The sequence below is a fragment of the Scyliorhinus torazame genome, chromosome 9 (genome assembly GCF_047496885.1).
Source record: "Scyliorhinus torazame isolate Kashiwa2021f chromosome 9, sScyTor2.1, whole genome shotgun sequence".
In the NCBI taxonomy this organism is placed as follows: domain Eukaryota; kingdom Metazoa; phylum Chordata; class Chondrichthyes; order Carcharhiniformes; family Scyliorhinidae; genus Scyliorhinus; species Scyliorhinus torazame.
The window spans coordinates 2,081,472-2,108,904 of record NC_092715.1 but is presented as its reverse complement, the minus strand read 5'-3'; the positions used below and the strand labels follow the sequence as shown (position 1 = coordinate 2,108,904).

Sequence of the window (27,433 nt, the reverse complement as noted above, 5' to 3'; positions counted from 1 at the left end):
GAAGCTACCAAGGTCACAAGAGTGGACCTGCAGGCAGGAAGGTGGTTTGAAGTGTGTCTACTTCAATGCAAGGAGCATCAGGAATAAGGTTGGTGAGCTTGAAGCATGGATTGGCACCTGGGACTACAATGTTGTGGCCATTACTGAGATGTGGAGAACAGGGGCAGGAATGGTTGTTGGAGGTTCCTGGGTTTAAATGTTTTAGTAAGATTAGGGAAGGTGGTGAAAGAGGTGGAGGAGTAGCATTGTTAATCAAGGATAGTATAATGGCAGCAGAAAGGCAGATTGAGGAGGATCTGTCTACTGCGGTAGTGTAGGCTGAAGTTCGAAATAGGAAAGGAGCGGTCACTTTGTTAGGAGTTTTCTATAGGCCCCCCAAACAGTAACAGGTGAGGGAAAAGATTGCAATGCAGATTTTGGATAGACAAGAGGCAGGGCCACATTGGATTTGATACTGGGTAATGAACCGGGCCAAGTGTTAGATTTGGTTGTGGGAGAGCACTTTGGAGATAGTGACCACAATTCGGTGACTTTCACTATAGCAATGGAGAGGGATAGGAACATACGACAGGGCAAGGTTTATAACTGGGGGAAGGGTAATTACGATGCGATTAGGCAAGAATTGGGGAGTATAAGGTGAAAACAGGAACTGTCAGGGATAGGCACAATTGAGATGTGGAGCTTGTTCAAAGAGCAAATACTGCGTTTCCTTGATATGTATGTGCCTGTCAGGCAGGGAGGAAATGGTCGAGTGAGGGAACCATGATTTACAAAAGCGGTTGAATGTCTTGTCAAGAGGAAGAAGGGGGCTTATGTAAGGATGAGAAAACAAGGTTCAGTTAGGGCACTTGAGGGATACAAGAAAGCTAGGAAGGAGCTCAAGAAAGGGCTTAGGAGAGCTAGGAGGGGGCATGAGAAGTCCTTAGCGGGTAGGATCAAGGAAAACCCCAAGGCTTTTTACACTTATGTGAGGAATAAAAGAATGACCAAGGTGAAGTTAGGGCCGGTCAAGGACAGTAGTGGGAACGTGTGCATGGAGTCTGAAGATATAGGAGAGGCCCTAAATGAATACGTTTCTTCAGTGTTCACAAAGGAGAGGGGCCATGTTGTTGAGGAGGATAGTGCGATACAGGCTGGTAGGCTGGAGGAGGTAGATATTCGGAAGGAAGATGTGTTAGAAATTTTGAGAAGCCGGAGGATAGATACGTCCCCTGGGCCTGATGGGATATATCCTAGGATTCTTTGGGGGGCGAGGGATGAGATTACAGAGCCTTTGGCTTTGATCTTTATGTCCTCACTGTCTACAGGAATAGTGCAAGAAGACTGGAGAGAGGAGAGTGTTGTCCCCTTGTTCAAGAAAGGGAATAGGTATAACCCTGGGAATTATAGGCCAGTTAGTCTCACTTCGGTCATCAGTAAATTATTGGAAAGGATCCTGAGGGATAGGATTTATGATCATTTGGAAAGATACAGCTTAATCCAGGATAGTCAGCACGGATTTGTGAGGGGTAAGTCTTGCCTCACAAGTTTGATTGTATTCTTTGAGGAGGTAACTAAGTACATAGATGAAGGTAGAGCAGTTGATGTCATACACATGGATTTTAGTAAGGCGTTTGATAAGGTGCCCCATGGTCAGCTCATGCAGGAAGTAAGGAGGCGTGGCATCGAGGAAAATTTGGCCCATTGGATCAGTAACTGGCTATCACATAGAAGACAGAGGGCGGTGGTTGATGGTAAATTTTCATCCTGGAGCCCAGTCACCAGCGGTGTATCGCAGGGATCAGTGCTGGGTCCTCTGCTATATGTGATTTTTATCAATGACTTGGATGATTGAGTTGAAGGTTGGGTTAGTAAATTTGCTGATGACACCAAGAATGGAGGAGTAGTGGATAATATGGAGGGCTGTTGTAGGCTGCAAAGAGACATTGATAGGATGCAGAGCTGGGCTGAAAAATGGCAGATGGAGTCTAACCCTGATAAGTTGAGCTGATTCATTTTGAAAGGACAAATTTGAATGCGGATTACAGGGTTAACGGCAGTGTTCTGAAGAATGTGGAGGAGCAGAGAGATCTCGGAGTTCATGTCCATAGATCTCTGAAAGTTGCCACCCAAGTGGATAGAGCCGTGAAGAAAGCCTATAATGTGTTAGCGTTTATTAACAGGGGGATTGAGTTTAAGAGCCGCGAGGTTATGCTGCAACTGTACAAGACCTTGGTTAGACCACATTTGGAGTATTGTGTGCAGTTCTGGTCACCTCATTATAGGAAGGATGTGGAAGCATTGGAAAGGGTGCAAAGGAGATTTACCAGAATGCTGCCTGGATTGGAGGGTAGGTCTTATGAGGAAAGGTTGAGGGAGCTAGGGCTTTTCTCACTGGAGCGAAGGAGGATGAGAGGTGACTTAATTGAGGTGTAGAAGATGATGAGAGGGATAGATAGAGTGGGCGTTCAGCGACTTTTTCCTCGGGCGGGTGTAGCTGTTACAAGGAGGCATATCTATAAGGTTCATGGTGGAAGATATAGGAGGGATGTCAGAGGTAGGTTCTTTAGTCAGAGAGTGGTTGGGGCGTGGTTTGGTAGTGGAGTGGGACACTTTAGGAACTTTCAAGCGGTGATTGGATAGGCATACGAGTGCACTAGAATGATTGGGAGTAGGTTGATTTGTTCATAGTTTCAGACTAGTTCGGCACAACATCGTGGGCCGAAGGGCCTGTACTGTGCCGTACAGTTCTATGTTCCATGTTCATCGCTATCCACAATTCCACCAACCTTTGTGTCATCTGCAAACTTACTAATCAGACCAGTTACATTTTCCTCCAAATCATTTATATATACTACGAACAGCAAAGGTCCCAGCATGAGGGACCTTGTCAAAGGCCTTACTGAAGTCCATGACTGGAGTCAATACTGAAGTTCAGTCTGTGAGCGGTGTCCTCACAGTCAGTGTCACAGTAAAGCAATCTGTGAACGGTGTTCTCACAGTCAGCGCCACAGTGAAGCAGTCTGGGAACGGTGTTCTCGCAGGCAGCGTCACTGTGAAGCAGTTTGGGAACAGTGTCCTCACAGTCAGTGCCGCAGTGAAGCAGTCTATGAACAGCATCCTTGCAGTCAACTTCACAGAAAAGAAACGTGTTTCTTTGTTTAGGAAGAAGGGATTAGCTGCAAAACAACACAAATAAGTGAAAGCCAGGGTCATTATAAAGTAGGCAAACAATGTAGAGTAAGAGAAGAAAAGTTAGCAAAAGGGAGACATGTTAATAGTATTTTTTTAAGCATAATTTGTTTGTTGAATAAAGTTTGTAAACAAGGAGCTTGGGATAGTCATGACAGGAGAGCTCGCACCAGTGATATGTTCCTCCTATGTGACAAATCATGGAAGCTTCAGTTGTCCCTAGAGACCACGTGAGCAGGACACGTGTCCAACTGCAGCTACTGGCCAACCACATTTCAAACCTCGAGCTGAAAGTGGATTCACCGTGGAACATCTGCGATGCTGAGCAGGTCGTGGATAGTACATTCAGTGAGCTGGACAAACCACAGGTGAGGGTTGAACAGGCAGAGAGGGCATGGGTAACCACCAGCAGAGAAGAGGAAGGCAGGTAGTGCAGGAGTCCCCTGTGGCCATCCCCCTTTCTAACAGATATACCAGTTTGGATATTCTTCAAGGGCTTTGTCTGATCTAGACTTTACCAATGTTCCTTTTTCTTTAAGACTAGGCTCACAATATCTCACATTATCCAAGGTCCCGGAGGGAGGCAAGGGAGGAAATAGCAGGGGCGTTGGCAGAGGTTGGTCATGAGACACATCAACCCCATACTCCCAGGATGCCTTGACCCATTGCAAGTCGCATACTGCCACAACCGGTCCAAGCAGACACCATCTCCTTGGCCCCACACACATCCTTGGAGCATCTTGACAACAAGGACTAAAACGTTATACCGCTATTCACTGACTACAGCTCTTCCTTCATCACCATAATCCCAGCCAAGCTCACATCAAAACAGCAAAACCTAGGACTTGGCTCCTCCTTCTGCAACTAGATCTTTGGATTCCAGACACAGACCACAATCAGTATCGTAAATAATAATCTTTATTATTGTCACAAGTAGACTTACATTAACACTGCAATGAAGTTACTGTAAAAATCCCCTAGTCGCCACACTCCAGCCCCTGTTTGGGTACACAGAGGAAGAATTCAGAATGTCTAATTCACTTAACAGTAAGGATAAACGACACCTCCTCCTCAATAGTCCTCAATACCTGGGCCCCGGACGTCCCCTAAACTCCCTATACACACGACTGTGTGGCAAAATCTGGCTCCAACTTCATCTACAAGTTTGATGACACAACCATTGTGGGGAGTAGTGGTTAGCATTGCTGCCTCACAGCTTCATAGAACATAGAACACAGCGCAGTACAGGCCTTCGGCCCTCGATGTTGCGCCAACCTGTGAAACCACTAAAGCCCATCTACACTATTCCCTTATCGTCCATATGTCTATCCAATGACCATTTGAATGGCCTTAGTGTTGGCGAGTCCACTACTGTTGCAGGCAGAGCATTCCACACCCTTACTACTCAGAGTAAAGAACCTACCTCTGACATCTGCCCTATATCTATCGCCCTTCAATTCGAGTACATTAGATGGGTCGTTTTTTGTACAGTGTGTGCAGGAGGGTTTCCTGACACAGTTTGTTGACAGGCCAACAAGAGGCGAGGCCACATTGGATTTGGTTTTGGGTAATGAACCAGGCCAGGTGTTGGATTTGGAGGTAGGTGAGCACTTTGGGGACAGTGACCACAATTCGGTGACGTTTACGTTAAGGATGGAAAGGGATAAGTATACACCACAGGGCAAGAGTTATAGCTGGGGGAAGGGCAATTATGATGCCATTAGACGTGACTTGGGGGGGATAAGGTGGAGAAGTAGGCTGCAAGTGTTGGACACACTGGATAAGTGGAGCTTGTTCAAGGATCAGCTACTGCGTGTTCTTGATAAGTATGTACCGGTCAGGCAGGGAGGAAGGTGCCGAGCGAGGGAACCATGGTTTACCAAAGAAGTGGAATCTCTTGTTAAGAGGAAGAAGGAGGCCTATGTGAAGATGAGGTGTGAAGTTTCAGTTGGGGCGATGGATAGTTACAAGGTAGCGAGGAAGGATCTAAAGAGAGAGCTAAGACGAGCAAGGAGGGGACATGAGAAGTATTTGGCAGGAAGGATCAAGGAAAACCCAAAAGCTTTCTATAGGTATGTCAGGAATAAGCGAATGACTAGGGAAAGAGTAGGACCAGTCAAGGACAGGGATGGGAAATTGTGTGTAGTGTCTGAAGAGATAGGCGAGATACTAAATGAATATTTTTTGTCAGTATTCACTCAGGAAAAAGATAATGTTGTGGAGGAGAATGCTGAGCTCCAGGTAAATAGATTAGATGGCATTGAGGTACGTAGGGAAGAGGTGTTGGCAATTCTGGACAGGCTGAAAATAGATAAATCCCCGGGACCTGATGGGATTTATCCTAGGATTCTCTGGGAGGCCAGGGAAGAGATTGCTGGACCATTGGCTTTGATTTTTATGTCATCATTGGCTACAGGAATAGTGCCAGAGGGCTGGAGGATAGCAAATGTGGTCCCTTTGTTCAAAAAGGGGAGCAGAGACAACCCCGGCAACTATAGACCGGTGAGCCTCACGTCTGTAGTGGGTAAAGTCTTGGAGGGGATTATAAGAGACAAGATTTATAATCATCTAGATAGGAATAATATGATCAGGGATAGTCAGCATGGCTTTGTGAAGGGTAGGTCATGCCTCACAAACCTTATCAAGTTCTTTGAGAAGGTGACCAAACAGGTAGACGAGGGTAGAGCAGTTGATGTGGTGTATATGGATTTCAGCAAAGCGTTTGATAAGGTTCCCCACGGTAGGCTATTGCAGAAAATACGGAGGCTGGGGATTGAGGGTGATTTAGAGATGTGGATCAGAAATTGGCTAGCTGAAAGAAGACAGAGGGTGGTGGTTGATGGGAAATGTTCAGAATGGAGTTCAGTCACAAGTGGAGTACCACAAGGATCTGTTCTGGGGCCGTTGCTGTTTGTCATTTTTATCAATGAACTAGAGGAAGGCGCAGAAGGGTGGGTGAGTAAATTTGCAGACGATACTAAAGTCGGTGGTGTTGTCGATAGTGTGGAAGGAAGTAGCAGGTTACAGAGGGATATAGATAAGCTGCAGAGCTGGGCTGAGAGGTGGCAAATGGAGTTTAATGTAGAGAAGTGTGAGGTGATTCACTTTGGAAGGAATAACAGGAATGTGGAATATTTGGCTAATGGTAAAGTTCTTGAAAGTGTGGATGAGCAGAGGGATCTAGGTGTCCATGTACATAGATCCCTGAAAGTTGCCACCCAGGTTGATAGGGTGGTGAAGAAGGCCTATGGAGTGTTGGCCTTTATTGGTAGAGGGATTGAGTTCCGGAGTCGGGAGGTCATGTTGCAGCTGTACAGAACTCTGGTACGGCCGCATTTGGAGTATTGCGTACAGTTCTGGTCACCGCATTATAGGAAGGACGTGGAGGCTTTGGAGCGGGTGCAGAGGAGATTTACCAGGATGTTGCCTGGTATGGAGGGAAAATCTTATGAGGAAAGGCTGATGGACTTGAGGTTGTTTTCGTTCGAGAGAAGAAGGTTAAGAGGAGACTTAATAAAGGCATACAAAATGATCAGGGGGTTGGCTAGGGTGGACAGTGAGAGCCTTCTCCCGCGGATGGAAATGGCTGGCACGAGGGGACATAGCTTTAAACTGAGGGGTAATAGATATAGGACAGAGGTCAGAGGTAGGTTCTTTACGCAAAGAGTAGTGAGGCCGTGGAATGCCCTACCTGCTACAGTAGTGAACTCGCCAACATTGAGGGCATTTAAAAGTTTATTGGATAAACATATGGATGATAATGGTATAGTGTAGGTTAGATGGCTTTTGTTTCGGTGCAACATCATGGGCCGTAGGGCCTGTACTGCGCTGTATTGTTCTATGTTCTATGTCCCCTCGTGCTAGACATCACCATCCGAGGAAAAAGGCTCTCACTGTCCAGCCTATCTAATCCTCTGATCATCTTGTATGCCTCAATTAAGTCACCTCTTAACCGTCTCTCTAACGAAAACAGCCTCAAGTCCCTCAGCCTTCCCTCATAGGATCTTCCCTCCACACCTGGCAACTTCCTGGTAAAACTCCTTTGCACCCTTTCCAATGCTTCCACATCCTTCCTATAATGCGGCGACCAGAACTGCACGCAATACTCCAAATGCGGCCGCACCAGAGTTTTGTACAGCTGCAACATGACCTCATGGCTCCGAAACTCAATCCCTCGACCAATAAAAGCTAACACACCGTATGCCTTCTTAACAACCCTATCAACCTGGGTGGCAACTTTCAGGGATCTATGTACATGGACACCGAGATCTCTCTGCTCATCCACACTGCCAAGAATCTTACCATCAGCCCAGTACTCAGTCTTCCTGTTATTCCTTCCAAAATGAATCACCTCACTTTTCTGCATTAAACTCCATTTGCCACCTCAGCCCAGCGCTGCAGCTTATCTATGTCCCTCTGTAACTTGTAACATCCTTCCGCACTGTCCACAACTCCACCGACTTGTGTCATCTGCAAATTTACTCACCCATCCTTCTACGCCCTCCTCCAGGTCATTTATAAAAATGACAAACAGCAGTGGCCCCAAAACAGATCCTTGTGGTACACCACTAGAAACTGGACTCTAGTCTGAACATTTCCCATCAACCACCATCCTTTGTATTCTTCCTGCTAGCCAATTTCTGATCCAAACTGCTAAATCACCCTGAATCCCATGCCTCCGTATTTTCTGCAGTAGCCTACCGTGGGGAATCTTATCAAATGCTTTACTGAAATCCATATACATCACATCAACTGCTTTGGGTCTCAAGTTTAATTCTGGCGTCAGATGACTGTGGAGTTTGCACTTCGTCCAGTGTTTGCGTGGGTTTCCTCCCACAGTCCAAAGATGTGCAGATTAGGTGGATTGGCCATAGTAAATTGCCCCTTAGTATCCAAAAAGGTTGGGTTGGGTGGGGTTACAGGGATGGGGTGGGCACGTGGGCTTAAGTAAGGTGCAATTTCCAACGGCCGGTGCAGAATCTGTGGGCTGAATGGCCTCCTCCTGCACTGTAAGAATTCTATGATCTCAAACAACGCTGAGTCAGAGTACAAGAGGGAGATAGAGAACCTGATTGTGTGGTGTAATGACAACAATCTCTCCCTCAATGTCAGCAAACCTAAAGAGCTGGTCATCAGGAAGCAAAGTATGGTACACATCCTGTCTGCATCAATGGCGTTGAGGTGGAGATGGTTGAAGCTTCAAATTCTTAGGTGTGCACTACGACCAAGAAAGCACAACAGCACCTTTACTTCTTCAGGAAACTCGGCATGTCCCCATTAACCCGTACCAACTTTTACAGATGCACCATAGAAAGCACCCTATCTGGCTACATCACAGCCTGGTATGACAACTGCTCGGCCCAAGCCCGTAAGGAACTAGAGTCGTGAAAACAGCCCAGTCCATCACACGAACCCACCTCCCATCTATTGACTGACTACACCTCCCACTGCCTGGGGAAAGCGGGTAGCATAATCAAAGACCCTCCCACCCAGGTTATTCTCTCTTCCAACTTCTTCCATCGGGCAGGAGATACAGAAGTCTGCGAACACGCACTAACAGATTCAAAAACAGCTTCTTCCCCACTGTTACTAGACTCCTGAATGAGCCACTTATGGACTGAATTGATCTCTTCACACACCTCTACTAAGTAGTACTACACTCCTTACGCTTCACCCGATGTCTGCGTCTTTGTATTTACATTGTGTAATAATAATCTTGATTAATGTCACAAGCTTGCCACCCCCACATTGATTCTGTCTACACCTCCCACTGCCTCAGGAAGGCAGACAGCATTATCAGAGACCCCTCCCACCCAGGCACTGCCTTCGTCCAGACCCTTCCATCAGGCAGAAGGTACGGAAGTCTGAAGACCCTCACATCCAGACATAGGAACAGCTTCTTTCCCACAGCTACAAGACTCCCCAAACACTCCCGCTCGGACTGATCTATTCCCTGTAAGAACACTATTCACGACGCCCTATGCTGCTCTGGCTCATGTATTTGCTTTGTTTGGCCCCTTGTTCCGCACTGTAACCAATCATTGTTTGTCGATGTACCATTTGCCAATGTTCTCTGTTGATTATTCTTTTTGTCTCCTATGTACGTAATGTGTACGTTCCCGCGGCCACAGAAAAATACTTTTCGCTGTACTTCGGTACATGTGACAATAAATCCAATCAAAATGAAGCAGAATCATAGATCATAGAATTTACAGTGCAGAATTTGGGGCTGGTTTAGCACTGGGCTAAATCGCTGGCTGTGAAAGCAGACCAAGCAGCACAGTTCAATTCCCGTACCAGCCTCCCCGAACAGGCGCCGGAATGTGGCAACTAGGGGCTTTTCACAGTAACTTCATTTGAAGCCTACTTGTGACAATAAGCGATTTTCATTTCATTTTTCAGGAGGCCATTCAGCCCATCGAGTCTGCACAGGCCCATGGAAAGAGCAGCCCCCCCCCAAGCCCATGCCTCCACCATTTCCCCGTAACCCAGTAACCCCACCCAACCTTTTTGAACACAAAGGACAATTTATCATGGCCAATCCACCTAACCTGCACATCTTTGGACTGTGCAGACCGTGCAGACTCCGCACAGACAGTGGCCCAAGCCGGGAATCGAACCTGGGACCCTGGAGCTATGAAGCAACCGTGCTAACCACTGTGCTACCTTGCTGCCCCCAAGTAGGTTTACATTAACACTGCAATGAAGTTACTGCGAAAAGCCTCTAGTCACCACATCCAGCACATGTTCGGGTACACTGAGGAAAAATTCAGAATGCCCAATTCACCTGACAAGCACGTCTTTGGGGACTTGTGGGGGGAAACCGCAGCACTCGAAGGAAACCCACGCAGTCACGGGGAGAACGTGCAGACTCCGTACAAGTGACCCCAGCTGGGAATCGAACCTGGGTCCCTGACGCTGCGTCGCAACAGTGCTAATCACCATGCTACCGCGCCGTCAAATTTATCGTATGTCCTATGTTTTTTTCACCATCGGTCTGGGCTGTACAGAACAATACTTTTCACTATACCTCAATACAGTTGACAATAAATGAACTGCAATCCAATCAAATCCAATCCAAATAATTTTCAATTCCTCTCTTGGCCACAGGAGGTGCGCCTGAGGACTGGAGGATAGCCAATGTGGTAACATTAATCAAAAAGGGAAGGAGGGATAAACCAGGAAACTAGAGGCCAGTCAGTATAACATCAGTGGTGGGCAAACTATTGGAAGCAATTATGCGACACCAAATTAATCTGCATTTGGAGAGGCAGGGATTAATCAACAATAGTCAGCATGATTTTGTTAAGGGGATGTCATTCCCCTTGATTGAATTCTTTGAAAAGGTGACCAGGTGTGTAGACAAGGGCAATGCATATGATGCAGTCTATCTGGACTTCAGTAAGACCTTTGATAAGGTCCCACATGGGAGACTGATGGCGAACGTAATGGAGTTCACAGAAATTTGGCAATGAGAACTTTGGGAGAATTGGCTGAGTGGTAGTAGAGGGGTGTTTTTCTGACTGGAAACCTGTGTCCAGTGGGGTGCTGCAGGGATCAGTGTTGGGGCCATTGCTGTTTGTGGTTCATATAAGTGATTAGGTATGAATGTAGGAGGGCTGAAGTAAGACGATATGAAAATTGACAGGGTGCCAAATGGCAAGGAGAGCTTTAGCTTACAGGAGGATATAGTCGGCAGCACGGTTGGCACTGCTGCTTTACAGCCACGGACCAGGGTTCAGTTCCGGCCTCGGGTGACCGTCTGTGTGGAGTCTGCACGTTCTCCCCGTGTCCATGTGGGTTTCCTCCAGATGATCCGATTTTCTTTCATAGTCCAAAGATGTGCAGCATAAGTGGATTGGCCACGCTAAATTGCCCCTTAAGTGTCCAAAGGTTCAGTGGGTTAAGGGGTTGTGAGAGGGTGGGACTAGGTAGGGTGGTCTTTTAAAGGGTCGGTGCAAACCTGATGGGCCTCCTTCTGCACTGTAGTAATGCTATGATCAGATGGGCCGATCAGCGGTAAATGGAATTCAATCCGGATAAGTGTGAGGTGATGCACTGAAGCAGGACTAACGAGGCAAGGGAGTACAAGATAAACAGCAGAACCCTGGGAAGCACCAAGGATCAGAGGGACTTTGGTGTGCATGTACACCCGTCCCTAAAGGTAGCAGAGCAGGTGGATACAGTGGTTAAGAAGGGAATATGGTATTCTTGCCTTTATTAGCCGAGGGACAGAGTTGAAGAGCAGGGAGGTTATGCTGGAACTGTATGAAACATTGGTTAGGCCACAGCTAGAGTATTGTGTGCAGTTCTGGAATCCACATTATAGGAGGGATGTGATAGCACTGGAAAGGGGGCAGAGGAGATTTACCAGGATGTTGCCTGGGCTGCAGAGTTTTCCCTATGAAGGGAGTTTGGATAGACTGGGATTGTTTTCCTTGGAGCAGAGGAGGCTGAGGGGGACAGGATTGAGATGTATAAAACTATGAGGGGCACAGATAGAGTAAACAGGAAGAAACTTTTCCCCTTGGTGGAGGGATCAATGACCAGGGGGCAGAGATTTAAGGTGAGGGGCAGGAAGTTTAGAGGGGATGTGAGGAAAAACCTTTTCACCCAGAGGGCGGTGGGAGTCTGGAACTCGCTGTCTGAAAGGATGGTGGAAGCAGAGACCCTCATAACATTTAAGAAGTATTTAGACGTGCACTTACAATGCCATAGCTAAGAAGGTTATGGGCGAAGAGCTAGAAACTGGTTTTAGAATAGAGTTAGGTGGCATAGTCACTGTGTAATGCAGACGCCTGTGACTCTATACCTTCACTTAAGTTTGTAAATGTATTCATGTGTTGTGGGTAGCTGGCAAGGCCAGCATTCATTGTCCACCTCTAGTTAGCCTCGAGAGCAATCAAGACTTTTCCTCATGTTGATCTAGTGGTCAGTGTCAGCTATGAAACTAAAATGTGCCATTCTCAAGGTTTCAAAAACTGAGCACCTGAATCAGACAGGTAAAAAAAAAATCACAAGAAACTGGGAAACGGGCAAGTAGAAATATTTGGAAATTTTGGCATACAAAAGATTGTAATCAGCTGTGCCACTTACTGGAGGGATCAATTTCTGGAAGCAATTCCAAATGAGCTGAGCGATTGGTTATTTGTGTAACAATACTGTGAATGAAAATACTTCTCTAATAGTTTTGTAATTTTGACCAATATGGCCCACCCAAACACAATTATTTCTGTGACCTACAATACTTCATTATCTGTAATGTCAGATGAGTAGTCATTTTGATAGCTCTGCTCTCTTGGTGCTTTCTGACCATAGTGTTTTTTGTCTGGCATCCGAAGGCCCCATGCTACTTAATGTAAAGCAACTCTGCAACTTCCCAAATACCAGAGTCCAAATACCAAATGAACAGTTTGCTGCTTCCCCCCTGATCAAAGAGAGACACAGTAGCTTGGTGTGCAACATAATAACAATAATAATAATAATAGCTTATTGTCACAAATAGGCTTCAATTAAGTTACTGTGAAAAGCCCCTAGTCGCCACATTCCGGCGCCTGTTCGGGGAGGCCGGTACGGCAATTGAACCCAGGCTGCTGGTCTTTTTCAGCATTACAAGCCAGCTGTTTAGCCCACTGTGCTAAACCAGCCCCTAGTTACCCAAGTGCAACAAACCACAAGTAACACTAGCGGCGACTAGGGGCTTTTCACAGTAACTTCATTGCAGTGTTAATGTAAGCCTGCTTGTGATAATAATAAAGATTATTAGACAAGAAAGAGAATACAAATTACGGCACCAACAATCACCAGTCAAACATGGGACCAATCTCCAATCAGGAAGTCCAAGCCAATCACATGCTACACTATACAATGCAAGACCGTTCCTATACAAAAACAGAAATACTGGACAATCTCAGCAGGTCTGACAGCATCTGTGGAGAAAAAACTGAGTTAACGTTATCTGGATGGCTTTGTCAAAGAGAATTCCTGCACCTAGACTTAAAACCGGAGGTTCAAGAGATAAGTTTACCCAAACATTACAATTATTTGAGTAAGCACATTCACAATCTCTTTGGTCACTTAACTCATCACAGGCTAAGTTGAGCTAGAATATCACTTGTAGTTGGAAGTAAAGAGGGATAAGTAGACCATTTAATGTTAGCAATTCATTTGACAGAGGAGAACATTACCCTTAAAGGAAGCTGCTTTAAAAGCAATTTCAATAGACAAAGGCTCCAGATCCTAGCTAGCTCAAACAATAGTGGCAGCAATAGCAATAAATTTAGCTCAAATGGCAGCCACAGTAAGACCCAGGTAAGATTCATTTTACCACCGTGGTGCCAAATCTGAAGAGTACATAAGAAAGCTTCAGTACTGCACTGTGACCTCCTGAAGCAAGCCTGCAATTTGGTTACTTTATCCCACAGAGGAGCAGCAGCAGTTCAGCAGACTGCCTTACAATAAACAGCATGGGATCTCAAGACATCAAAAAAATGTAATTAAAGCACAAGATAACATATTAAAAATCTGTTAAGTAATCTGCAGTTGAAATAAACAAAGCTGCCATTATCCAGACAGACCTTCCCTCCAAACCCCAGAAAGTGAGTCACTTGCATTATTATTTTGATTTTATTGGCGGAACGGTAGCAGTGGTTAGCACGGTTGCTTCACAGCGCCAGGCACGCGGGCTCGATTTCCAGCATGGGTCACCGTCTGTGCAGTCTGCACGTTCTCCCCGTGGGTTTCCTCCAGGTGCTCTGGTTTCCTCCCACAAATCCCGAAAGGAATGCTTGTCCGGTGAATTTGACATTCTGAATTCTCTCTCTGGAACAGGCGCCAGAGTGTAGCGACTAGGGGCTTTTCACAGTAACTCCATTGCAGTGTTAATGTAAGCCTACTTGTGACACTAATAAAGATTATTGTTTTTGCACACTTGTACAAATTGCTCCTTAATTTCCCACCGACTATCTGGGGGTCTATAATAAACATCGAGCAACGTAGCTGTCCCTTTTTTATTTTCAAGCTCTAACCACAAAGCTTCATTTAATGCCACCCCCAAGATATCATCTCTCCGTACTGCAGTAACTGACTCCTTAACTAATAGTGCAATGCCTTCCCCTCTTTTTTCCTCCTGAAAATTCTGTATTCCGGGATGTTGAGCTGCCAATTCTGCCCCTCACTCAACCATGTCTCCGTGATGGCTACTATATCATAATACCCTAACCTCATCTGTTTTACCTGTAATACTCCAGACATTAAAGTAGAGGCCATTCAGCCTAGGCTTACACTCCTGAAACTTACTACCTCCGTATTCCCACTGACCTGATTGCTTTTCTGTGTTATGCTCTGTCCCTGTTCTGGTAACAGTCTGCATCCCCTCCCCCTGCCGAATAATTTTAAACAGCACGAGCAAACCCACCGGCAAGGATGTTAGTCTTGCTCTGGTTCAGATGTAGACCACCCCGCTTGTACAGGTCCCACCTTCCCCAGAAACGCTCCCCGTCACCCAGGAATCTAAAACCCTCCCTCCTGCACCAACTCGAGCCACAAATTCATCTGTGCTATTCTCCTATTTCTATACTCGCTAGCGTGTAGCATTGTGAGTAACCCAGAGATTATAACCCGAGAGGTCCTGCTTTTTAGTCCAATGCCTAGCTCCCTGAATTCTTGATGCAAGATCTCATCCCTCTTTCTATCTATGTCATTGGTACCAACATGTACCAAGACATCAGCCTTTTCACCCTTCCCCTTCAGGATGCCCTACAGCCGTTCAGTGACATCCTGGACCCTTGCACCAGGGAGGCAATGTGCCATTCTAGAGTCACCTTGGCGGAGAAAGTAGCGCCTATCTGTTCCCCCAACAATTAAATCCCCCTACCACTTCCATTGAATCCCCCAGCACTAACAATTGAATCCCCCGAGAAAATAGTGATAACATGAATAATAAATATTTGGTTTGAGAGTGAGATTCTTGGGTCGGAAACTAAATGAGTTTATCTTAAATGAAAAGAAATATAATGAAACAAGAATAGTTTGTTAAAGTGGACTGGGCGGATAGATGAGCAGGAAAGAGAGTAAACAAGCCTTGACAGATTTTTCAGGTAATTCAGGACTCGCAGCAAAAATATATCCCAGTAAGGAGGAAAGATTCTAAGAAAGGGATAAACCAACCACAGCTACCCAAGGAAGTGGAGAGCACCAAGTTGAAAAAAACAGCATATAAGGAGGCAAAACTCAATGATAGTCCTGAAGACAGGGGTAAATTCAGAATTCAGCAAAGGAGGGCTAAAGAGATAATAAAAGAGGGAGAAAATAAACTACCGAGGGCAAACTAGCGAGAAATATAAACACTGTCAGAAAGAGCTTCTTTAATTATATGAAAAGGAATTCAGGGAAGTGATCACATGCCCCTTAGAAAATGAATCTGGCCCTGATAGCTTGAATCCTAGGATCCTAAAGGAAGTAGCTACAGAGATAGTGGATGCATTGGTTGTAATTTCTCAAAAATCCTTGTATTCTGGAGAAGTACATGGAAAAAAGCCAGTGTGACACCCATAGAATCCCTACCGTGCAGAAGGAGGCCATTGGGCCCATCGAGCCTGCAACGACCATCCGAAACAGCACTCTACCAGGGCCCACTCCGCATCTCTGTAACTTGCACATCCCAAGTGGAAATTTAGAATGGCCAATCCACCCAACCTGCACATGTATGGAAGGAACCGGAGTACCCAGAGGAAACCCACGTAGACACGATTTCGGCGGGAGAATCAGCTGGTGAGTCAGTTTCAGCGGGAGCATTGCGGAAGTGGCTGCTGGGAGGTAAGTCAACCTTTAAAAGCACTTGTCTTTGCAGGGGCAGGCCAGTCGATTTCGGCGGGAGTGGAGCTGGCTGGTTAGTCAATTTCAGCAGGAGCTGAGAATTTTTCTTTTTTTAAATTAATTTTTTAGGCGGGAACAGGAAGTCGACCCGCGGACGTCTGGGAAGACTCTCACCAATAAATTCTGGTGGAGAGGAAACCCGAGACACTACACGTGTAGTGTCTCCCACCCGCCCTCCTCTAACCTAATAATAAAACCCATTGGTCTGAGGTAAGTACCATATTTTATTATATTATTATTATTTTTTATAAAAATTTAATTTAGTTGTTAGCCAGATCTTGGTAGAAAGTAAGAGGAATGGCAGGGAAGGGAGTGCAATGTACCTCCTGCAGGATGTTTGAGGTGAGGGATGCAGTTAGTGTCCCTGCTGATTTTACCTGCAGGAAGTGCTGCCATCTCCAGCTCCTCCAAGACCGAGTTAGGGAACTGGAGCTGGAGTTGGAAGAACTTCGGATCATTCGGGAGGCAGAAGGGGTCATAGATAGCAGCTTCAGGGAATTAGTTACAAAGATTGGAGATAGGTGGGTAACTGTAAGAGGGACTGGGAAAAAGCAGTCAGTGCAGGGATCCCCTGCGGTCGTTCCCCTGAGAAACAAGTATACCGCTTTGGATACTTGTGGGGGGGGGGGGGGGGAGGACTTACCAGGGGCAAGCCATGGGGTACGGGCCTCTGGCACGGAGTCTGTCCCTGTTGCTCAGAAGGGAAGGGGGGAGAGGAGCAGAGCATTAGTAATTGGGGACTCTATAGTCAGGGGCACAGATAGGAGATTTTGTGGGAGCGTGAGAGACTCACGTTTGGTATGTTGCCTCCCAGGTGCAAGGGTACGTGATGTCTCGGATCGTGTTTTCCGGGTCCTTAGGGGGGAGGGGGAGCAGCCCCAAGTCTTGGTCCACATTGGCACTAACGACATAGGTAGGAAAGGGGACAAGGATGTCAGGCAGGCTTTCAGGGAGCAAGGATGGAAGCTCAGAACTAGAACAAACAGAGTTGTTATCTCTGGGTTGTTGCCCGTGCCACGTGATAGTGAGGTGAGGAATAGGGAGAGAGAGCATTTAAACACGTGGCTACAGGGATGGTGCAGGCGGGAGGGATTCAGATTTCTGGATAACTGGGGCTCTTTCTGGGGAAGGTGGGACCTCTACAGACAGGATGGTCTACATCTGAACCTGAGGGGCACAAATATCCTGGGGGGGGGGAGATTTGTTAGTGCTCTTTGGGGGGGTTTAAACTAATGCAGCAGGGGCATGGGAACCTGGATTGTAGTTTTAGGGTAAGGGAGAATGAGAGTATAGAGGTCAGGAGCTCAGATTTGACGTCGCAGGAGGGGGCCAGTGTTCAGGTAGGTGGTTTGAAGTGTGTCTACTTCAATGCCAGGAGTATACGAAACAAGGTAGGGGAACTGGCAGCATGGGTTGGTACCTGGGACTTCGATGTTGTGGCCATTTCGGAGACATGGATAGAGCAGGGACAGGAATGGATGTTGCAGGTTCCGGGGTTTAGGTGTTTTAGTAAGCTCAGAGAAGGAGGCAAAAGAGGGGGAGGTGTGGCGCTGCTAGTCAAGAGCAGTATTACGGTGGCGGAGAGGATGCTAGATGGGGACTCTTCTTCCGAGGTAGTATGGGCTGAAGTTAGAAACAGGAAAGGAGAGGTCACACTGTTGGGAGTTTTTTTATAGGCCTCCTAATAGTTCTAGGGATGTAGAGGAAAGGATGGCGAAGATGATTCTGGATATGAGCGAAAGTAACAGGGTAGTTATTATGGGAGACTTTAACTTTCCAAATATTGACTGGAAAAGATATAGTTCGAGTACAATAGATGGGTCGTTTTTTGTACAGTGTGTGCAGGAGGGTTTCCTGAAACAATATGTTGACAGGCCAACAAGAGGCGAGGCCACGTTGGATTTGGTTTTGGGTAATGAACCAGGCCAGGTGTTGGATTTGGAGGTAGGAGAGCACTTTGGGGACAGTGACCACAATTCGGTGACGTTTACGTTAATGATGGAAAGGGATAAGTATACACCGCAGGGCAAGAGTTATAGCTGGGGGAAGGGCAATTATGATGCCATTAGACGTGACTTGGGGGGGATAAGGTGGAGAAGTAGGCTGCAAGTGTTGGGCACACTGGATAAGTGGGGCTTGTTCAAGGATCAGCTACTGCGTGTTCTTGATAAGTATGTACCGGTCAGACAGGGAGGAAGGCGTCGAGCGAGGGAACCGTGGTTTACCAAGGAAGTGGAATCTCTTGTTAAGAGGAAGAAGGAGGCCTATGTGAAGATGAAGTGTGAAGTTTCGGTTGGGGCGATGGATAGTTACAAGGTAGCGAGGAAGGATCTAAAGAGAGAGCTAAGACGAGCAAGGAGGGGACATGAGAAGTATTTGGCAGGAAGGATCAAGGAAAACCCAAAAGCTTTCTATAGGTGTGTCAGGAATAAGCGAATGACTAGGGAAAGAGTAGGACCAGTCAAGGACAGGGATGGGAAATTGTGTGTGGAGTCTGAAGAGATAGGCGAGATACTAAATGAATATTTTTCATCAGTATTCACTCAGGAAAAAGATAATGTTGTGGAGGAGAATGCTGAGCCCCAGGCTAATAGAATAGATGGCATTGAGGTACGTAGGGAAGAGGTGTTGGCAATTCTGGACAGGCTGAAAATAGATAAGTCCCCGGGACCTGATGGGATTTATCCTAGGATTCTCTGGGAGGCCAGGGAAGAGATTGCTGGACCTTTGGCTTTGATTTTTATGTCATCATTGGCTACAGGAATAGTGCCAGGAGGACAGCAAATGTGGTCCCTTTGTTCAAAAAGGGGAGCAGAGACAACCCCGGCAACTATAGACCGGTGAGCCTCACGTCGGTAGTGGGTAAAGTCTTGGAGGGGATTATAAGAGACAAGATTTATAATCATCTGGATAGGAATAATATGATCAGGGATAGTCAGCATGGCTTTGTGAAGGGTAGGTCATGCTTCACAAACCTTATTGAGTTCTTTGAGAAGGTGACTGAACAGGTAGACGAGGGTAGAGCAGTTGATGTGGTGTATATGGATTTCAGCAAAGCGTTTGATAAGGTTCCCCACGGTAGGCTATTGCAAAAAATACGGAGGCTGGGGATTGAGGGTGATTTAGAGATGTGGATCAGAAATTGGCTAGCTGAAAGAAGACAGAGGGTGGTGGTTGATGGGAAATGTTCAGAATGGAGTACAGTCACAAGTGGAGTACCACAAGGATCTGTTCTGGGGCCGTTGCTGTTTGTCATTTTTATCAATGTCCTAGAGGAAGGCGCAGAAGGGTGGGTGAGTAAATTTGCAGACGATACTAAAGTCGGTGGTGTTGTCGATAGTGTGGAAGGATGTAGCAGGTTACAGAGGGATATAGATAAGCTGCAGAGCTGGGTTGAGAGGTGGCAAATGGAGTTTAATGTAGAGAAGTGTGAGGTGATTCACTTTGGAAGGAATAGCAGGAATGTGGAATATTTGGCTAATGGTAAAGTTCTTGAAAGTGTGGATGAGCAGAGGGATCTAGGTGTCCATGTACATAGATCCCTGAAAGTTGCCACCCAGGTTGATAGGGTTGTGAAGAAGGCCTATGGAGTGTTGGCCTTTATTGGTCGAGGGATTGAGTTCCGGAGTCGGAAGGTCATGTTGCAGCTGTACAGAACTCTGGTTCGGCCGCATTTGGAGTATTGCGTACAGTTCTGGTCACCACATTATAGGAAGGACGTGGAGGCTTTGGAGCGGGTGCAGAGGAGATTTACCAGGATGTTGCCTGGTATGGAGGGAAAATCTTATGAGGAAAGGCTGATGGACTTGAGGTTGCTTTCGTTGGAGAGAAGAAGGTTAAGAGGAGACTTAATAGAGGCATACAAAATGATCAGGGGGTTGGATAGGGTGGACAGTGAGAGCCTTCTCCCGCGGATGGATATGGCTGGCACGAGGGGACATAACTTTAAACTGAGGGGTAATAGATATAGGACAGAGGTCAGAGGTAGGTTCTTTACGCAAAGAGTAGTGAGGCCGTGGAATGCCCTACCTGCTACAGTAGTGAACTCGCCAACATTGAGGGCATTTAAAAGTTTATTGGATAAACATATGGATGATAATGGCATAGTGTAGGTTAGATGGCTTTTGTTTCGGTGCAACATCGTGGGCCGAAGGGCCTGTACTGCGCTGTATTGTTCTATGTTCTATGTTCTAAACTCCACACAGGTCACCCAACGCCGGTGCGCTGTGAGGCAGCAGAGCTAACCACTGTGCCACAAGTGCTATTTTCAAAAAAAAAAAGGGCGGGGGGGCAAAGAGCAGGTAACTGTAGGCCGATTAGCCTAACATCTATTGTTGGAATAATGTTGGAATTATTAATAAAGTAATAGCAGCACATTTGGAAAATCATCTAATCAAGCAGAGGCATCATGGCTTCATGAAAAGGGTAATGGTGTGCGACTAAGTCTTGTTGCAGCTGTACAAGGTATTGGTGAGATCACATTTGGAGTATTGAGAGCAGTTTTGGTCCCCTTATTTTCTTTATTAGTGTCACAAATAGGCTTACATTAAAACTGCAATGAAGTTACTGTGAAAATCCCTTAGAATATCCAATTCACCTAACAGCACATCTGCCGGGACTTGTGGGAGGAAACCGGAGCACCCGGAGGAAACCCATGCAGACATGGGGAGAACGTGCAGACTCCAAACAGACAGTGACCCAAACTGGGAATCGAACCTGGGTCCCTAGGGCTGTGAAGCACAGTGCTAACCACTGTGTTAACATGCCGCCCATACTTAAGGAAAGATATTATTTCATTGGAGGCGGTTCAGCGGATGATCACCAGTATGGAGGGATTGTCTTGTAAGAAAAAGGTTAAACAGGTTGAGGCTCAATTCATTGGAATCAGAAGAATGAGAGGTGATCATTGAAACATTGAGGATTCTTAAGGGGCTGACAGGGTAAATGCTGAGAGGGTGTTTCCCATCATCGGAGAGTTTAAGACAAGAGGGCACATTCTCAGAATAAAGGGGTACCAATTTAAGACCGAGATCACAAGGAATTGCTTCTCTCAAGAGGCCTGAGAGCCTTTGGAACTCCTTGCCACAGACAGCTGTGGTTGCAGAGTCCAAATGTATTTAAGGCTGAGAAAGATAGATTCCTGATCAGTAAGGGAATGAAGGGTTATGGGGAAAGGGCAGGGAAGTGGATGCAAGGAATGCCAGGTTAGTCATGATCGTATTGAATGGCTGAGCAGGCTCGAGGGGCCGAATGGCCTACTCCTGTTCCTATTTCTTATGGTCTTGGGGTCCAACACTTGTGGCACAAATGTTATTCGGCACTTCTCACCACAAGCCTGAATTTTGACAAAGACTAACTGTAATGTGGACACGGACAGCTTCAATATCGGAGTCGCAAACACGACTGAACACCGAGTTATCAGTGAACATCACCACTTCTGACCTTATGGAGGCGGGAAGATTATTGATGCATAGAAGAATTTACCCCAGTCTTCAGGCCTTTTAGCCCTTCGAGCCTGCTCTGCCATTCATCACGATAATGGCTGGTCATCCAACTCAATAGCCTAATCCTGCTTTCTCCCCATAGCCTTTGATCCCTATCTCCCCAAGTGTTACATCTAGCGGCCTCTTGAATATATTCAATATTTTAGCATCAACTACTTCCTGTAGTAATGAATTCCACAGGCTCACCACTCTGTGTGAAGAAATGTCTCCTCATCTCTGTCCAAAATGGTTTACCCTGAATCCTCAGACTGTGACCCCTGGTTCTGGGCACACCAACCATTGGGAACATCTTCCCTGCATCTACCCTGTATAGCCCTGTTAGAATTTTATACATCTCCGAAATCCCCCCTCATTCTTCTGAACTCCAGCAAGAACAATCCTAACCTAGTCAATCTCTCCTCATAGGACAGTCCCTGGAATCTTCCTCTCAAGAGCAGGAACATCCTTCCTCAGAAAAGGTGACCAAAACAACACACAATATTCTAGGTGTGGCCTCACCAAGGCCCTGTATAATTGCAACACATCCCTGCTTCTGTACTTGAAACCTCTCGCAATGAAGGCCAACATACCATTAGCCTTCTTTACCGCCTGCTGTACCTGCATGCTTACCTTCAGCGACTGGCGCACAAGGACACCCAGGTCCCGCTGCACACTCCCCTCTCCCAATTTACAACCATTCAGGTAGTAATCTGCCTTCCTGGTTTTGCTTCCAAAATGAATAACCTCACACTTATCCAAATTATAAAGCATCTGTTGTTGATTTGCCCACTCACCCAACCTGTCCAGATCATGCTGTTGGATCTCTGCATCCTCGTCACAGTTCACCCTCGCTCCCAATTTGGCATCATCTGCAAACTTTGAGATGTTACATTTTGTTCCCACATCCAAATCATTAATATATATTGTAAATAGCTGGGGTCCCAGCACCGATCCCTGTGGTACCCCACTAGTTACTGTCTGCCAATTTGAAAAGGACCCATTAATTCCTACCCTTTGTTTCCTCTCTGCCAACCAGTTTTCTATCCACCTCAATACATTTCCCCCAATCCCATGCGCTTTAAACGTGCACAATAATCTCTTATGCGGGACTTTGTCAAACGCCTTCTGAAAGTCCAAATATACCACATTGACTGGCCCCCCCTTGTCAACTGTACTAGCTACATTTGTAAAGAATTCCAACAGGTTTGTCAAGCATGATTTTCCCTTCATAAATCTATGCTGACTCTGACTGATCCTACCACTGCTTTCTAAATGTTCAGCTATAATGTCCTTGATAATTGATTCAAGCATTTTCCCCACTACCGATGTTAGGCTTACTGCTCTATAATTCCCTGCTTTCTCTCTACCTCCCTTTTTGAATATTGGAGTGACATGTGCTATCCTCCAATCTGCAGGGGCAGTTCCAGAGTCTATAGAATACGGGATGACCACCGATGCATCCACTATTTCCTGAGCCACCTCCTTAAGCACTCTGGGGTGCAGATTATCAGGCTATGGGGATTCATCCGCCTTCAATCCCATCAATTTTCCCAGCACCATTTCTCTACTAATATTGATCTCCCCCAGTTTTGGTGAAACAGGCAAAATGATGGGGATAAGCGCTATCCCAAGGAACACCTGCAGCAGTATCCTGGGTCTGAGGTAACTGATCTCCATCACCCACACCACTTTCCTGTGTGCTAGGTGCAAGTCTGCCCTGTGGAGAGACACCCTGCCAATTTTCATTGACTCAATTTTTCTAGGGTTCTGGGATGTCACACGTGGTCAAAAGCGGACTTGATGTCAAGGATAGTAACTCTCAACTCACGTTTCAAATTCAGCACTTTTGCCCACGTTTGGACCAAGGCTATAATGAGGTAAGGACTTAAATGGTCCTGCAAAACCCAAGATGAGCATCGTGGAACAGGTATTGCTAAGTACTGCCCTCAACAACTGCCATCACTTTGCTGATGAAGATCAAGTGTAGGCTGATGGGGTGAAAATTGGACAGATTGGATTTGTCCTGTTTTTGTAGGCAGGACAACTTTTCACATTATTGGGCAGTTACTAGCATTGTGACTGTATTGGAACTTCTTGGCTAGGAGTGTGGTTTGTTCTGGAGCAAGTCTTCAGTATTACAGCCAGGATGTTGTCAGGGTCCATAGCCTTTGCTGGGTAAAGAAATGTGAAAGCACTTTACACAAAGCGTAATTAAAGGCCTTAATATAATTTGACAATCTGACAAATAGCAGCAAAATCATTACGAATTTTCAAAATAAAAAGTTGATCTGTAAACTGCTCTTTTGTCATTGTAGATTCTGTGCTACAATAGCCATGACATTGTGGGTTATGGAAGTGTTGCATATTTAACAACCTTTGCTAACCAGAGAATAAGACCATACTTACATATGATCCGTGGAGACTTGGCTGAGGCTATGTACTAACTGTGTGACAAGACTCTCGTCCCTACAACCCATGAGGCAATTTACATCTTCAGCAATTCTCCCTCCAAACAGCAAGCTTTTGGTGGTGGTAGCAGGCAGTGGGGAGGGAAGTGGAAGCTGATTCAGTACTGTTTAGAGAAAAAAAAAACATCCATTCAGAAATCTAACAACTACAAGCAATGCATCAAAACATAATTAAAGACCAGAACTGAACTCTAAAGAACATTTTGGGTCATTTAACAAAGTTCAATACATATCAACTAATTTCAGATTTGGTGCCGAGGAATGTCCCTTCACATTTCCCACCCCACCCATTTTCCAAATCATCCATCTGAACCACTCCCTCCCCAACCAAATAGCTCGGCAGCAAATTTACACCTCGCAAGGTGGCCCGAGATAGAGATCAATATTTAATGGCATTTCATAAAAGAGATATTTTATTCAAGAAACACATCTGCAGTTTAAAAGGTTTGAAATGCAAGTTAAACTGTAAAATTCATAAAAATATATAGATATACATTAAATAATAAAGTTAAAAGCATGGAAACACAAGACAATATAATGATAAAAAGACACAAATTCAGCAAATAATGGGAAAGTAGTGGATGGAATATTAAACTAGAAACAATTAAAATAGTATTAAAATTGCAAACAATACACCATGGCCACATTACAAGCACTGAAGCACATATAGATTTCACCATCTACTTTCACATACATGAAGTTCATGTAGCAATGATAAATGAGATGTCTCCCCACTTAAGGGGAGCACAAGTACATATGTATGACCACAACTTGGCAGACTGAAACCTCAATGCAGAGTCCATCTATTGTTACATTCTTAAAATCTATGGTTCGTATTTGTATGAAGGGACTTGGTTTTTTTTTTTAAATTTAATAATCTTTTTTGTCACAAGTAGGCTCACAATGAAGTTACTGTGAAAATCCCCCAGTCACCACATTCCGGCGCCTTTTCGGGTACACAAGGGGGAGAATTCAGAATGTCCAATTTATCTAACAGCACGTCTTTCCGGATTTGTCGGAGGAAACCGGAGCACCCGGAGGAAACCCACGCAGACACGGGGAGAACGTGCAGACTCCGCACAGACAGCGATCCAAGCCGGGAATCGAACCTGGAACCCTGGAGCTGTGAAGCAACAGTGCTAACGACTGTGTTACCGTGCCGCCAATTGCTACAATATCCAGCAGGCCGTACCAATACTCGTTAGAAATTTTTTTATCACACTCATTCTTGAATGGTTTTCAACATGCTGATAAGTGCCCCACTTCGCAGACACTAATACAATGAGGTTTTTTTTAAGTTTCCTACTTTTGGACACAAACAATTTCAGTGTTGTTTCAAAGTGTCTGCAGTAATCGGCAAGATTGCAGCCACTTCGTGTCAGAAATTCAAAGGAGTTCCAATGCATTGATCCTGGCAAGGTGAGGTAATGATTGATGCACCGCTGGAGGTTGCCAAGTCCTAAATCGTAAATGATTTAATAATGGACAATTTTCTGACTTTTGCCTCCCTCCCTTCTTAAACAACGGTGTTACAGATCATTTACGAAAGGGGGGAGAAAAAGAATTGGATACTCTAAATTAACTTTTAAAAATAAATTATTCATACACAAGTGTACCTTAGGAAAGTAAAACCATTAAGAGCTGCAGCACATTTGTGTTGCGCAAGTCACTGCCATAAATCCCCCTAAATCTCAGCAGGAAATCAGAGCACTGGAGGCAACCCTAGTGGGGGGCAGCTGAACACAAGTGACGGGGACAGCTTAAAAAGAGCACCACAGACAACCTTCACTGGGTTCATGGGCCAAGAGGAAGCAGCTGATTCGGTGTAAAAACTGAAGGAGAAATAGAGAACAAAAATAAGAGAACATCACCACCCTCAGGCACAGCAAAAAAGGTGACAAGTATGAGAAGGGAGGTGGTCAATGCAGGACTGAGGGTGTTGTACCTAAATGCGCGCAGTACACGGAACAAGGTAAATGAGTTTGTTGCGCACATTGAAATTGGCTGGTACGATGTTGTGGGCATCAGAGGTGTGGCTGTAAGGGGATCAGGGCTGGGATTTAAATATACAAGGATATGTGCCCTATCAAAAGGACAGGCAGATGGGCAAAGGGGTTTGGGTTGCAATGTTAGGAATGAAGTTAAATCGATAGCAAGGAGCGATATAGGATCAGGAGGCATAAAATCTCTGTGGGTAGGGTTGAGGAATCGCAACGGTAAAAAGACCCTGATGGGAGTTAGGTACAGGCCCCTTAGCAGTAGTCAGGATGTGGGGCAGAAAATGAATCAGGATAGAAAAGGCATGTAAAAAAGGCAATATTACAATAATCATGGGGGACATCAATATGCAGGTGGACTGGGAAAATCAGGTTGGTAGTGGATCCCAAGAAAAGGAATTTGTAGAATATCTAAGAGATGGTTTTTTGGAGCAGCTTGTGACAGAGCCTAACTAGGGAACAGGCAATTCTGGATTTGGTGATGTGTAATGAGGCAGACTTGATTAGGGAGCTTAAGGTGAAGGAACCCTTAGGGAGCAGTGACCACAATATGATACAATTTACCCTGCAGTTTGAGAGGGAGAAGCTGCAATCAGATGTAACGGCAATTAGATACGGGTAACTGCAAAGACATGAGGGAGGAGCTGGCCAGATTTTATTGGAAAAGGAGCCTAGCAGGGAAGACAGTGGAACAGCAATGGCACAGGTTTTGGGGGGGTTATTCGGGAGGCACAACAGAAATTCATCCCAAGGAGGAGGGAACATGCTGAGGGGAGGACAAGACATCCATGGCTGACGAGGGAAGTCAAGAACAGCATGAAAGCTAAAGAAAAAGCACACAAAGTGGCGAGCATTAGTGGGAAGCCAGGGGATTGGGAACTAAAAAAGCATCGAGGGGGGAGAAGATGAAATATGAGTTCAAGAGAAGGTAGGAAGAGTTTTTTTCAATATATAAAAGGTAAGAGAGGCAAAAATAGATATTGGACCACTGGAAAATGTGGCTGGAGAAGTAATAATAGGAAACAAAAAAATTGCAGAGGAACTGAATAGTTATTTTGCATCAGTCTTTATGGTGGAAGACACCAGTGGGATGCCAGAGCTCCAGGAGAATCATGGAAGCAGAGGTGAGTGTAGTGGACATCACCAAGAAGGTTCTGAGGAAAGTGAAAGGTCTGAAGGTGGATAAATCACCTGGACCGGATGGACTACACCCCAGGTTTCTAAAAGAAATAGCCGAGGAGATTGTGGAGGCATTGGTGATGATCTTTCAGCAATCACTGAAGGCAGGAAGGGTCCCAGAGGACTGGAAAGTGGCTAATGTAACACCGTTGTTTAAGAAGGGAGGGAGGCAAAAGTCAGAAAATTGTCCATTATTAAAGATGAGATCGCGGAGTACTTGAAGTGTATGATAAAATAGAACTGAGTCAGCACGGCTTCG

At 45.7% G+C, this 27,433-nt stretch overlaps 1 protein-coding gene across 3 annotated transcripts in view; it reads right to left on the bottom strand.

Annotated features, from left to right (window-relative positions):
- The window catches only part of LOC140429045 (nipped-B-like protein), an 817,118-nt gene that overhangs the window by 626,495 nt on the left and 163,190 nt on the right, over positions 1-27,433 (bottom strand). For all 3 annotated transcript variants that reach the window (XM_072515574.1, XM_072515576.1, XM_072515575.1), the window contains exon 3: positions 23,937-24,102. In XM_072515574.1, coding sequence (XP_072371675.1) covers positions 23,937-24,102 — 166 coding nt within the window. The remainder of the gene's footprint in view (positions 1-23,936; positions 24,103-27,433) is intronic.